Raw genomic sequence first — 12,325 nt, forward strand, 5'->3', positions numbered from 1 at the left:
GCGGGCGCGCGGCGGTGACGCGATCGGCGGGCGCGCGGCGGTGACGCGATCGGCCGGCGCGCTGGCGAGGGGCAGTGCGCAGGCGCGGGCGGCGATGCGGTAGCGGCGGTTGGAGTGGCCGGGACCCCGGGCGGCGACCATGACCCAGCAGGGCGCCGCGCTGCAGAACTACAACAACGAGCTGGTCAAGTGTGAGCGGCCGCGCGGCGGGGCCGGCGGGGCCGGCGGGGCCGGCGGGGCCGGCGGGGAGGGCGTGGGGCCCGCCGCGCGCCGCAAGTTTGGTGTGCTGTTGGTGCCGGGGCGGCCCGCCCGGCCGGCGCGGAGGCCGCTCGGACCTCCGAGTGCACAGCCACTGTGGAGTGAGCAAAGGATGGCCTGAGCACGCGCCGGCTCCAGGCCCCGCACAGGCTGGCTTCCCGCGCCGCCTTCTTTAACCCTGAGACCTCTGAGAGGTAGCACTCTGGCCCGACTCCGGAGGCAGGTGGCCCAGCCGGCACCTGGGCCCTCCACCACCTTTCTGACCTACAGAGCAGTGGGATCCAGAGTGGGTGGCTGGGTGCTCTGCAGCCTGCCGGCGCCCACAGCCCTGCCCTTCCGGGCCCACTCTAGGCATCGAGGAGTTGTGCCAGAAGCGGGAGGAGCTGTGCCGCCAGATCCAGCAGGAGGAGGATGAGAAGCAGCGGCTGCAGAACGAGGTGAGGCAGCTGACTGAGAAACTGGCCCGAGTCAATGAGAACCTGGCCCGCAAGATCGCCTCTCGAAACGAATTCGACCGGACTATCGCGGAGACAGAGGCTGCCTACCTCAAGGTGAGGCTCGAGGCGGGGGTGGGGAGGGTGGGGTGGGGTTTCCGGCCTGGCGCTCCCACAGGCAGAAGTGACAGGTGTGGTGTGGCCATGCCCACCAGGGAGTGACGGCACTGCTGTCATCGGGGCCTGGTGTGTCCCTGAGCCTGTCCTTTGCGCCGTACTCAGTACTGTGTGGCTTGTTCCAGACCGTGAGCAGCAGAGTGGCAGCTACCCTGGCTTTGCAGGGTGCCAGGAAAGGGCTTTCGGCTAGACTCGCGGGATAGCGGGCCCTGCCAACCCTGTCTGCCCCTTCCCTCGGGGGCTTCCTCTCGGCTGCCCCAGTCCCACTGCCCTGATGGCCTGGCCCTGGCTTGGCATGTGACGGGGGCCGGGCTGTGGGGGATTCCCACAGGGGGAACAGTGACATCATTTTATGTCTTCGTGCTCAGATCCTGGAGAGCTCACAGACTCTGCTTAGTGTCCTGAAGAGGGAAGCTGGGAACCTGACCAAGGCCACCGCCTCAGAGCAGAAGAGCAGTGGCGGCAAGGACAGCTGACGCGGCCCCGGGTGGGGCGAGGCCTCTCTCCATTGCGCCCGTCAACGGCTCGGCCCCTAGCAAGTCTGTCTCGAAAGCTTCTTTGTTCTTCATGGCAGTAGCTGCCTTTTCTCACTGTCTTGGGAGCCACGGGAGACAGCTGCCAACCTCCACTGCCCCTGGATGACAAGAAAAGCCCTGGGGTACAGCCCACCAGGTGGGGAGCCTAGCCATGTGCTCACGCAGGCAGTAGGGAGGGCGGGTTCTGGGTCAGCTCCACTTGGGGACTCTCTGAAGCTCCCACACCTCCTGGGCTGTGGGAAGGCCCTGCTTCTAGCCTTAGCATCATGGGAGTCCCCTCATGTTGTCCCTCTGCCAGCAGCTGCCCAGGCCAGGCAAGTGGGGGAGGGGCTGGGGCCTTCCCTCACCTCGGAGCCTTGGAGGCCTGTGTTAATAAAGGTTGTCTTTGTGAAGGTCCAGGCCCGCCTGCTGCCCTTATTCTTTTGGGAGACTTTGGCTGCCAGATATCTGTTCCCAAAACATGAGCCTCTCCTCAGTGCAGTGTGGCCCCCTGACTCCGGCACACACAGCCCATCCTTTGCTGGGGGCCTCTGCCTGCTGGTCCTGGTCTTTACTACCCCCTGGTGTCTAGCACAAGGCCTGGCCCAGGGAGCTGTCCTTCCTGGGCGTGGGTCCCTCAGCCAGCGCTGTGCCCCAGCTGCGTGGTTCCAAATTCTGCTCGGCCTGATGGCACCACTGCTTCCTGCTCCCCCTGGCCACACGCAAGCGTGCCCACTTCCGGCTTCCTGGGTGGCCTGGGCGTGTGTGACAGTATGCACTGGTTGAGAATGTACGTCCAGACACCGGGCTACTCCCTAGGAAAATACCCCAGTGGCTCCTTCTCTCTCCCCAGCCTGGACTCCTCAGGACGGACGAGCTCACACTCTATGTCTGGGCTGTGAACCGCCCTGGCTCAGGCTGCCACTGAGCGGGAAGCTCTATCCCGCCACCCCTCATCACCTCCCAGGACCCACTGGGTTTCCCTGCCAGCCGCTAGCTGCCCGAGGGAACTTGCAGGCTCTCATGGGTCGGAGTTTTCCAAGCCGAACAGGAGACCAGATCTCCGAGGCTCTTCCCAGCTCCTGCCCTACCCTTTGCCCCTCCCAGGCTCTTGGCCCCTCAGGGAAACCAGACCCAACAGCCGTAGCACTCACCCCTCCTGCTGTGTCCAGGCCCCTGAGCACAGTTCCAGACCCCAGAGAGCAGGCCAGTGTCCCACCTCCCACTGCAGCTACCAGTGTGCCAGCCCTGGGCGGGAGGGGGCTACACCAGACACCGGGAGGTCCCTCTCTGGGCAGGGGGGTGGCTGGGAGGGCAACTGGGGCCGTGGGGAGTGAACCTGGACCACCGGAGCTGCAAGGTGGAGGTGCCGCCCAGGGCCACCTCCTTTACCTCTGAGCACGGACTCTGGGTCCCCGTCACACCCTGTGTGGGCTGTTCACTGCTGCCAGTGCTTTGGGGGAGCCCCACAGTCTCCACCCCTGCACCCCCTTCTTAGGCTAAGGACCACGCAAGGAGGCGGCTTCGTCCAGTGCTGTTTATTGAGTCCATCGTCAGAAAAGACCCATTCATCACAAAGGGGGCAGGCTGAGCTCAGCCAGGGGCGGGTGTGCTGGGAGGGGTTGCAGGCCCGCAGAGGACAGACAGGCTGCCGAGCCAGTCCCTCACTCCGGACACGCTCGACAGGTGCTGGGGATGGCATCCAGCAGGACTCTGTCCCTCCACAAGCGGTGCCTCCCAACCAGAGCTGGAGAGGGAGACCCAGATGGCCCCAAGGGACAGTGCTCCAGGTGCCCCGGGCTTGGGGCCCGAACACCAGCCCGATTTTGAGGCCCGAGGGAGGGAGGGAGGATGGGTTATGGGGCCTGAGTCTGGCAGGGCAGAGGTGGGTTGTCCTGGCAGGGCTGCAGTCAGAAGTAGAGGGCTGGCTCACTGCGGAAGTCCGAGAGGTCCTTGGGACTGGCGGGGGTGAGCTGAAGGGCGGGAAGGTAACCGATGGGGGCTCGTTCAGGTGTTAGAGACCCCCCTCCACCCGGGCCGGAGCCCCACTCACCATGACCTCCTTCTGTGCAGGCTCCACCTCATTTGGAGCTGGCTCCAGCGTCTGCTCCGGCCACTTGCTGAAGGCCACGGAGTGCTTTGGAGTGTAGCTGGACAGGCCTGCAGGCCAAGGGGCACACATGTGGGTATGTGAGGGCACAGACCCTGGCCCAGGCTGCCCGGACAGATGGGCACACTCACCTGAGCGGCTGTCTGGCAGCCGAGGGCTCTCGGGCGCCACGCTGCTTACGAAGGTGGCCCGGGGCAGGAAGAGCATGAAGGGCTGCTCCGCCACCCCATTCAGGCTGGGCCCCTCCTCCTCTTCCTCCGCGTCCCCCTCCACCTGGGCCTCTGCCTCAGACTCCGACCCGGCCTCGGCCTCGGCCTCCTGCACCAGGGAGCTCTCGGAGGGGTATTCGAAGGTGGTGTGCAGGCTCTTGTCGTTAAAGGAAATCTTCATCTAGGAGCAGGAGGCATGTCAACCAGGGCCCTGCTGCCCCCCACCACGCTGCCCAGCCACCAGGCCTCCAGTGGGACCAAGGGGCACAGGGGGCTGTCAGGCCTGAGTGGGTTAGCAGAACATGCTATCAGCCCTCCAGAGGCTCCACGAGATGGGGGCTGCCTCTCATCAGAAGACAGGCACAGGCCACAAGGACCCCGGGAGAGCCAAGTCAGGCTGCCCACAGCAACCCAGAGCCACTGTGTCTAAAGACTGGCACTCCAGGCCCCATCCATCCCCTCCCCACCCCACCCAGGGACCAGACCCCAGCTAGCACCCTCGGGGGCTCCAGGAACCTCGGAGGCAGCCAGCAGGGTCAGAAGGTGCCTTCTCAGGGAACAGAGCACTAACCCCCTCTCAATTGGTGGTTCCACATAAAAGCAGAAGTAAGGCTGCACTGGGGGCCCCCACCTTCTGCTCCCAGCAGCTTCTGCCGTCGGCTGGGGCCTTTCTCCAGAGCCATCATCTCGTCTCAGCTTGCTGGGCACCTAGATGGTCCTGCCCACCCCAGGCCAGGGCCCCAAGGGCATGTATGAGGTGCTAAAGCCAGGTGGCTGTCACATGCCAACACCAGGAATTCAGCACCAAATGCTGTCACCCCGTTTTACAGTGATTCAGAGCTAGCTCGAGGCTGCACCGAGTCGGGGGTCAATGACCCTCTCCTCTCTCCGGAGCTGCCCACAGGGCCCTCCTCCATCCTGCCCCGTCTGCGGGCCCCAGGATGTCATGCCCAAGCCGCAGGCCCCCAGAGCCCACTCGGCGGGGCCGGGCCCGGCGTTTGGTAACAAATAGGAGCAGGGCCCGCCGGCAGCAGATGGAAGCAGTCCTGCCGGGGCTCGAAATATTAAACTCCTAGGCACAGGACACCGGCGGCCAGCTCAAGTTCCTCCTCCTCCCCCGGGAGGAGCCGGCGGCAGGAGCCGGGCCCCCAGGCCGAGAACCATGGGGCCCAGGGGCAGCACAACATGGAGGGGCCTCACAGGAGGGCGGGGCTGGTAGCCCGAGCATAGAGAGACACGCAGGACCCGCCTGGAGCAGGAGGCACAGCCCTGCTGAGCCAGTGTCCAGAAATAAGGGCATGCCCCCGCCGCCCCCTCCCACAGCCACACAGCGCACCGCCCTGCCCGCTCCTGGGCTTCCCGCCTCAGCACGGCTCACAGACCCTGCTGGGCAAGTCACCTGCCTGGTCCCAGCGCTTCGCGCCCTCGCCCCAGCCCAGTGAGTGGCCAGGGACAGGAGCAGGCCACCGGAGTCGGGCAGAACCAGAAGCGAGATGTCTGCTGCCGTCCCTCACCTGCTCTGCCCCGGGTGGTCCCACCCGGACACCCCAGCTTCTCTCGCCAGAGGCCAAGCAGGGCAGGGGCCCAGCAGGGGGTGGGAGTGATCACCAGAGTCACAGGTGCCCACCCACTGCCCGCCAGCTTGGGGATGGAGTCTGCTGGGCCTCCGTGACTGGTGCTCTGGGACGTGGGGACAGACGCCCTAGGAGCCCAAGGCAGGATAGAGCTGCCAGCCCAGGGCCTCCCCCTGCTCTAAGGCCCCACAGTGAAGGGGGCTCCTAGCCACCCCGGGTACATGGCACTTCCCCGGGGACCCTGAGCCCTCCAGGCCCATCCCCCACCACTGAAGGCGCGGGAGGGCCAGCTGCCAGGGCCAGGCCGGCTTAGCGTGCCCTCATCCGTCCTCATGGCCAGCTCCTAGCGGAGTCCAAGGGGGCTGGGCACACCCGGGCATCGAGCCTGGCACGGCCCGGCCATGCGGGGGAGGGGCAGTGCTCACGGGCTCGGTGACGTCCCTCCTCCACACCGGCCCCCACCCCCACTCATGGATGCGTGTCTGTGGGTCACAGGACACCCCGTGACTCATGCTGCTGGGGGGCCGGCCTCCAGGCCCCAGGCAGGTGGGAGGGGCGTGTGGGGCTGGCCCTTGCACACACCCGGTCACCTGGCTCTGGGGACTTTGCCCGCTGACGGAGCGCAGCCGATGGGGAGGTCCAGCCTGGCCCACCTCCAGGCTCTCACAGGCCCTTTGTTTCCCTCGCCTCGCCCGCCGGTGCACGCCTGGTGCACGCCCACCCCGACTCTGGGCCAGACCCGGCTCAACCAGCCCCGGCGCGGGCGGGAGGAGCGCCCGGCCGCTCACTCCCATCCCCCGCCCTGCCCGAGCTCGGCGCCACCCCACGCAGCCCCTAAGTTCCCCCAGCTGCTCAGGGCAGACTCTGCGGGCGGGGAAGCTGAGAGCAGGGTCTAGGCCTGCCCCCGTGCTCTCTGGGCTCAAAAAGACCACTGGGGGGGCCTGCAGGAAGAGCTGGGGGAACGGGGAGGGCAGACGAGACGAGATGCACCCACGACAGCACCAGGCACCTGGTTTCCTGCCCCACATGGCGGGAGGTGACATCGCAGGCCCCAGAGGGCAGCAGGGCAGCGGGTCTGAGGGCAAGGCTGTGCCAGAGAGCTGGGGTGGTGGGGTGGCAGTTATGCCAAGGGTGAGGTGAGGGTGGATGGCCCAAGTGTTGCAGATAGAACCCTGGGGACAGGGACACGCTCGGGCTGGGCGGAGGACCAGCAGGGAAGGCAGTGAGGAGAGCAAAGGGGAGGGTAGAGAGCCTCCAGACAGGCGGGAGCCTGGCCAGGTGGCACCTCACAAAGGGAGGCCGGCCCCATGGGAGGCAGGCGTGGAGAGCCGTTGGACAGCCCCGCCCACCAGACCAGGCTGGGGGCTGGGCAGGGGTGAGAGAGCGGCCGCCCCACACCACCCCGCAGCAGCCAGCCCCGGCTCGGCCATCCCGGGAGGAGCGATAGAGCATCTGTGATTCTTCGGCGATAACTAAGTGGGGACGTGTGCCCGCCAGGCAGGCCTCCCACTGCGCCGGGCAGCGGGCGCTCCCACCACCCAAGGCTGGGCTGTAGCCCTCCAAGGGCACAACACCCTTCACTGAGTGCCAGCCCCAGGCCGGGTCCCCTGACCCCTGCTTCCCAGGTAGGCCCTCTGCAGAGCCTACCTACCACACCTGTCCCCGGAAAAAACACCACCTACCTCCCTCCACTGCCCTGGGGCAGCCAGCCAGAAGGGGACAAAATGAGCAGTCGGCCCCAAGGTCCCGCTGGCCTCCAACCCACCATGTCCCTGGCAGGGCACAGGAGAGCAGGGCGGTGATCACACCACGGGCTGGCGGAAGTGGTCCGGGTGAGAATGAGGCCCGGGGGGACAGTGGGAGGAGTGCCCAGGAGCCGCAGGCAGAAGAGACAACAGGAGTGGCCCAAGGCTGGAAGGCTGCTCTGAAGGGCCACGCAGCCCCACGCCTCCATCCCGCCCAGCATGCGCCCGTCCGGCTCTTTCCAGGCAGGGCAGCTGGTGCGTGCCCAGGCAGGAAATCACTGCCAGAGGGTCATGCTGCTCTGGCAGGGCCCTTGCCAGGCTACTTGGCCACGGCAGGCATCATCCATCTGGACCCGCAACCCCCTCAGGCTGACACGGAGACCGAGGCCAGGCCAGTGGAGCCCCTCTCCACTCTGGGCAAGGGTCTGCTTCCCCCCATCACTCCTTCCTACCCTGCTGACCCTCGGGCCCCCGCCTTGGCCTTCTCACCCCAACGCAGCCACGAGGGGCTCCCAGAGCTCTGTCCGCAGCCTAGGGCAGGATGCTCAGGTTCTAGGCTGCAGTCCCAGGCTCAAGGCAGGAGGGCAACCGGTTAGCACAGTGGTTCTAGAACCCACGAGCTCTGCCAGCCTCACAAAGCAGGGAGCTGTCAGGAGCTGTGGTCACCTTCAGACCTCAGGCTAGCATGGGAAGGACCACCTCCCAGTGTAGCTGGGGTCAAGGGTCAGAAAGCAAAAGGAAAGGCAGACAATGTGAGTATGGGGTGGGGCTGGTGGCCATGGATACTGGTGGACTGTGCCTCAGAGGGGACGCCACCGGAAGCACTGTGGGAGGCAGCACAGACGCCTGACCCCGCAGGAGAGGCTGGCGGGAACAGCGCAGAAGCCCTCACCCCAGGGAGGAGAGGAGGTGCCAAGGCCAACCCACAGCAGGAAATGGAAAGGGAGCAAACAGAGGGAGGAGGTGGCATGCCTGATCAGACAGCCAGCCAAGCATGTCACTGCCCCCACCCAAGGCCCCAGGGAAACTGAGGCTGAGGGCAGAGGTGGCCTCGAAAGCAGACCCCCGACACCAACAGCTATAGGAGAGGTCCCCCAGTGCAATGTCATCTGCCCCCTGACTGCTGATAGGGTCACGCTGCACTGTCCCTGGAATTTGCCCTGCGGCCACACACAGGCGACAGAATGAGCAGAGTGACCAGGAAGAATCTGAGGAACGTTTTCTTGTGCCTGGAGGGTTCCAGGCCACTAGGCAGGGCAGAGCTGCCAGGACCGAGGCTGCTGGCCCTGCACCTGGGTTTCTCTCTGCCCCGGGTCCCTCCTCCCCAACAGGAGGGGGAGTCCTCATCTTTCGCCAGCATCGCACCCCCAACTCAAACTAATCCTGGCACGCACTAGGAGCTCAAGGAACACTCACAGAAAACAAGGTCCTGCTGAGCTTCTGGGGAGCTGGGAGCTCCCTTCCGAATGGCTACCAATGCTGTACCCCTAGGCTGACAGTGAGGTAGGAATCCAACCGCACCCAAATCACAGGCCGCCTGCCCCTTCCCACTTCTGTCCCGGCATCCGTGACCTGAACAGGCCAGCACTCCAGGAGACCACACCAGGCTCCCCGCTCACAGCCAGGCCAGGGTAGAGCCGCCAGGCCCCGACTTTCTCCCAGCCAGATGTGCAGTGACACAGGCCTGGCCAGCTAACTCCAGACAGCCTCAAGAACCGGCAGCCAGGCACGGCGCTGGCTGGACTGCCCGTCCACACCAGCCTTGCGATGTACAGAGTAGACAAGCTCTCCCCACGGCCCCTGTGTTATTAAGGCTCTACTGGGGCCCAGGCCAGGGACCCCCCCCCACCCTTCAAGCTCAGCCCCTCCTGGCACTGGCACCCAGCCCAGGCTCTCCTCTGGCACACAGAGCAGTGCCCCACCCAGGCCAGGTGTCCTGGGAACAAGACACATGCTACACCCACAGTTCTGTGACCCATCACCTCCAAGCCAGCGACCCTGCCCTAGCACTAACCTTCTTCCTCGAGGAGCCAGCCTTGGTGAGGCAGGATTTCTGCAGGGCCAAGTAGCCGCCAATCACTTCGATCTCATGCACAGTCGGGTAGCGCTTCTTCAGGGTGTCCCCCAGGTCAGCAGGGGGCTCAGAGAGGCTGCCCACCTCCACGTCCTCAGCCTCCTGTGGTCTGGGCTCTCCATCGGCCTGCAGGACGCCTGGCTTCCTCTTGGGCACCACCGTGAAGGTGTTGCTGCCTCGGTGCTGGAGCTCTGATGGGTGGTACCAGAGAGGCGCATCGGCCCCCGGGCAGGGCAGTTTGGCTTCTTGGGGGACTTCGTCCTCCGAGTCCACTTCATCGATGAAGGTGACAGGCAGCCCTGGCCTCCCAGGCTCCCCACCATTCTTGGCCAAGCTGGGAACCCTGAAGCCCTGGGCAGGCTCAGCTTCTGTGGCAGCCGGCAGGGAAGGGGGTGGTGAGGATGGCCTCTGCCACCTAATGGCCCGGTCCAGGAGGGCAGTAGCTGGCCTGGGGCAGGCACCCCCCTCCACCTCCAAGGGGCCCCTCCCAGGGACAGGCACACTGCTCACTCCAGGCACCAGCTGGGCTCCATGCTCCGGGTGCTGGGAGGTCCCTTGGGGAGGGGCCCCGGAAGCCTTGTGCTTGGGGATGAACACAAAGGAGTTGCGGGAGTTCACGCGGAGGCTGGCCAGGGCCCGGGCCTGCAAGTCCCCAGCAGGGATTGTGTCCATGTCTGGCTTGGGGGCTGGCCGTACTTCAAAGGAGTCGTTGGCGCTGGTGGCCCCGGAGACCCACTGGCGCTGGCTGGGAGTGGCACTGGCAGGGCTGTGCAGGGCGAGGGGCTCAGCTGAAGTGGCACTGGGGGTCCCGGGGCAGGGGGGCGGGTGGGCAGGAGGTTCCCCCGACTCCACCTTTGGCTTCCACTCGCCTGGCTCAGACGCAGAGCCCTTGATGCCGTTGGCAGCGCCGGCCCGAGGCTCCGGGACCGCGGGCCCGTTGGGGATCGGGCGAGCGCCTGCACCGCGGCGCAGGCCCCGAGGGTGGACGGTGAAGGAGTTGCTGCCCGTCTTCTGCAGGAAGTCGCTGCGCCGGGCCCCGGGGCATGCGCCGCGGTGCTCCGGCTCGAAGCAGGCGGAGAGCTGGCCCACGGGCCGGGCCGCCGGGCCCGGGGTGGGTGGCGGCGGCGGCGGCGGCGCGGGGCGGCCACGCTCTGGGTTCTCGTGGAGGCGCGGCGCGGCCGGCGGGTCGAACTTCTGGAGCAGGCGGCTGACGTGGCCGGACGGCGGCGGCGCCTCGTACACATGCACCTCGGCGGCGCGGATGCGGGCGGCCGGGCCGGCGGCGGGGCCGGGACTGGCGAGCGGGAAGCCCGGCGCCGACTCGATGATGAGGATGTTGTCGGCGCGGATGGTGCGTATGCCGGGCACGCGGCAGTACAGTTCCAGCAGCTGCTGCACTGGCCGCGCCCCCGCCGCGCCTGCGCCCCCGCCGCGCCGCGCCCCGCGCCGCCGCTCAGACTCGAGCCGCATGAACGGGTTCTCGCGCAGCGGGCCCAGGCTCTCCGCCAGCACGAGCCGCTCGGCCGCCGGCTCTGCGGGTTCCGCCGCGCCCGCCCCGGTCCCGGGTGCCGCGCCCCCGCCCAGGGCCGCCAGCTTGGCCCGCTTCCGCTCCAAGATCTCCCGTTTCCAGGCGGGCAGCGCGGCGCGGGGTCCCGGGCCCGGCCGCCCCAGACCCGCCATGCTGCGGAGCGGCCGCCGGAGCCAGCGCGCGCCGGGGAACTGCGGCCGCCGCCCGCCGCCGGCCTTCCCGCCGCGGCCACGCCCACCCCAGCCCTGGTCTATTGGAGGCCAGCTCAGACCCTCCCTTCACCGGGCAGCCCCACCTATGGCAGGGGAGGATGGTCAGCCTAGCTGATTGGAGCGCATTCTCCCTGATCCCGCCTTCTTCAGGGGCTCATTGGACGGCGCCCGCTGCCGAAGCCGGCCTCCATTGGGGAAGGCCCCTTTGGACACGCCCCCAACACTTCGCGCTGCTCATTGGTGGCCCTTACTTCCGCCTCTGCGCCTGGCTCGTAGCACCCGCGGGGCGGAGCCTGGTGGGGGCGGGTCCTGGTGGGGGCGGGAGATGAACCCTTGCGTTGCGGTTGACCTTGGCCAGCCAGGTCCTTCCTCTGTGCCAGCATCCCGCCCGTCTCTTCCCTTCTTTGAGAGTGCGGTGGAGGACGGGCCTTTCCAGAACCAGAAGTCTATTCCCGCTCCCGTGGTTGGTACACTGGTTGCACACAAGGGTCACGCTTCCCAGTCCAGGGAGTGCCCACCTGTGGTCCTAGGACCCCTTTGAGACTTAGCAGAGATACCAATGCTGGAGCCTGACTAGTGCTGAGGAGTCGGCTTCTCAGGAACCCCTAGCGTTTGCCGGCCCTAGGAAATGACTGTTCGTACAAGTGGGAGAAGCTCTACCCCATACTCTGCCATCCAGGGCCCGCCAAGGGGGGTGCGCAAGCTGTGAGGAGGGACAGAAGAAAGGGACTGCCTCTCCAGGCCCACAGCTATCCAAAGCAGAAAGACACAAAAGCCAGGCAATATTTTCTGTCCTGTTGCCTCCCAAGTTACTGGTGAACTTCCCTCATCCCAAGGCTGATAGGGGTCCCACAGACCCTGAGGACGCAGCTTCCTTGCCCATGTGCCATAAGGAAGCTTACTCCAAGTACCCACCACATTCCTTCAGGTCTGCTGGAACCAAGGGGAGAAGGGGAAATTGGGGAGCAACGACACAGACGAATGTCACCTGTATTTCCATAGCTGCCCACAGTTGCTCAGCAGTTGCTACTGCCTCCCACACCACTCGTTCTTCAGGGAAGGAGTTCCGGGGGCACCTGGGGCTCTGTGGAGACCTGGTGCAGGTTTCAACCTGGGGTGCCCTTCTCAGCTTCTGGGTGCCACAGTGGTAAATCACCTTTCCAAAGGAAGCTAAACCTTCTTATGTGCATCGCTTCTACAGCAATTACCAGAATAAAACAAGGGGCCAACAAAAGATGCAACCTAAAAATAACTTTAAAAGAAACCCACTCCAAATATTCAGCTTGAATCTGGCTTTGGCACAAGTGATGCCACTTCTGGGTAGGAGACATTTTTGAAGCTGGAGACAAACCAGAGCACTCTCTAACTCAAGCATCTCAATGGCCATGCAGCATACATCCTAGGCAAAGGGGCCACAAACTTGTTTTGTAGAAGGACCAGACAGTAAATATTTTTGCCCAGTGGTGCTCACCAGGGGCAGTTATTTCCC

General features: G+C 65.7%; 2 protein-coding genes across 2 annotated transcripts; one reads left to right on the plus strand and one right to left on the minus strand.

Moving 5' to 3' along the window:
• Window positions 1–40: 40 nt before the first annotated feature.
• On the plus strand, window positions 41–1,801 carry SSNA1 (SS nuclear autoantigen 1). Its single transcript, XM_039858848.1, has 3 exons — window positions 41–191; window positions 610–809; window positions 1,238–1,801. The coding sequence occupies exons 1-3, from the start codon at window positions 140–142 to the stop codon at window positions 1,343–1,345; spliced, it is 360 nt and encodes a 119-aa protein (XP_039714782.1). The 5' UTR covers window positions 41–139; the 3' UTR covers window positions 1,346–1,801.
• Window positions 1,802–2,907: 1,106 nt separating this feature from the next.
• On the minus strand, window positions 2,908–10,818 carry TPRN (taperin). The gene is made up of 4 exons (XM_039858833.1): window positions 9,037–10,818; window positions 3,626–3,884; window positions 3,438–3,544; window positions 2,908–3,357 (listed from the first exon to the last, which is right to left on the minus strand). The coding sequence occupies exons 1-4, from the start codon at window positions 10,774–10,776 to the stop codon at window positions 3,295–3,297; spliced, it is 2,169 nt and encodes a 722-aa protein (XP_039714767.1). The 5' UTR covers window positions 10,777–10,818; the 3' UTR covers window positions 2,908–3,294.
• Window positions 10,819–12,325: the final 1,507 nt, after the last annotated feature.

The sequence above is a fragment of the Pteropus medius genome, unplaced genomic scaffold, assembly GCF_902729225.1.
Source record: "Pteropus medius unplaced genomic scaffold, Ma_sr-lr_union100, whole genome shotgun sequence".
NCBI lineage: Eukaryota > Metazoa > Chordata > Mammalia > Chiroptera > Pteropodidae > Pteropus > Pteropus medius.

Bases quoted from the DNA above. Each gene is read 5' to 3' on its own strand.
- SSNA1 (XM_039858848.1), top strand. From the start codon at position 140: ATGACCCAGCAGGGCGCCGCGCTGCAGAACTACAACAACGAGCTGGTC. The intron at 192-609 runs GTGAGCGGCCGC...GGCCCACTCTAG, and splicing joins CAACAACGAGCTGGTCAAGT to GCATCGAGGAGTTGTGCCAG. The intron at 810-1,237 runs GTGAGGCTCGAG...CTTCGTGCTCAG, and splicing joins CAGAGGCTGCCTACCTCAAG to ATCCTGGAGAGCTCACAGAC.
- TPRN (XM_039858833.1), bottom strand. From the start codon at position 10,776: ATGGCGGGTCTGGGGCGGCCGGGCCCGGGACCCCGCGCCGCGCTGCCC. The intron at 3,545-3,625 runs GTGAGTGTGCCC...CTTGGCCTGCAG, and splicing joins GCTGCCAGACAGCCGCTCAG to GCCTGTCCAGCTACACTCCA. The intron at 3,358-3,437 runs GTGAGTGGGGCT...CCCGCCCTTCAG, and splicing joins CTGCACAGAAGGAGGTCATG to CTCACCCCCGCCAGTCCCAA.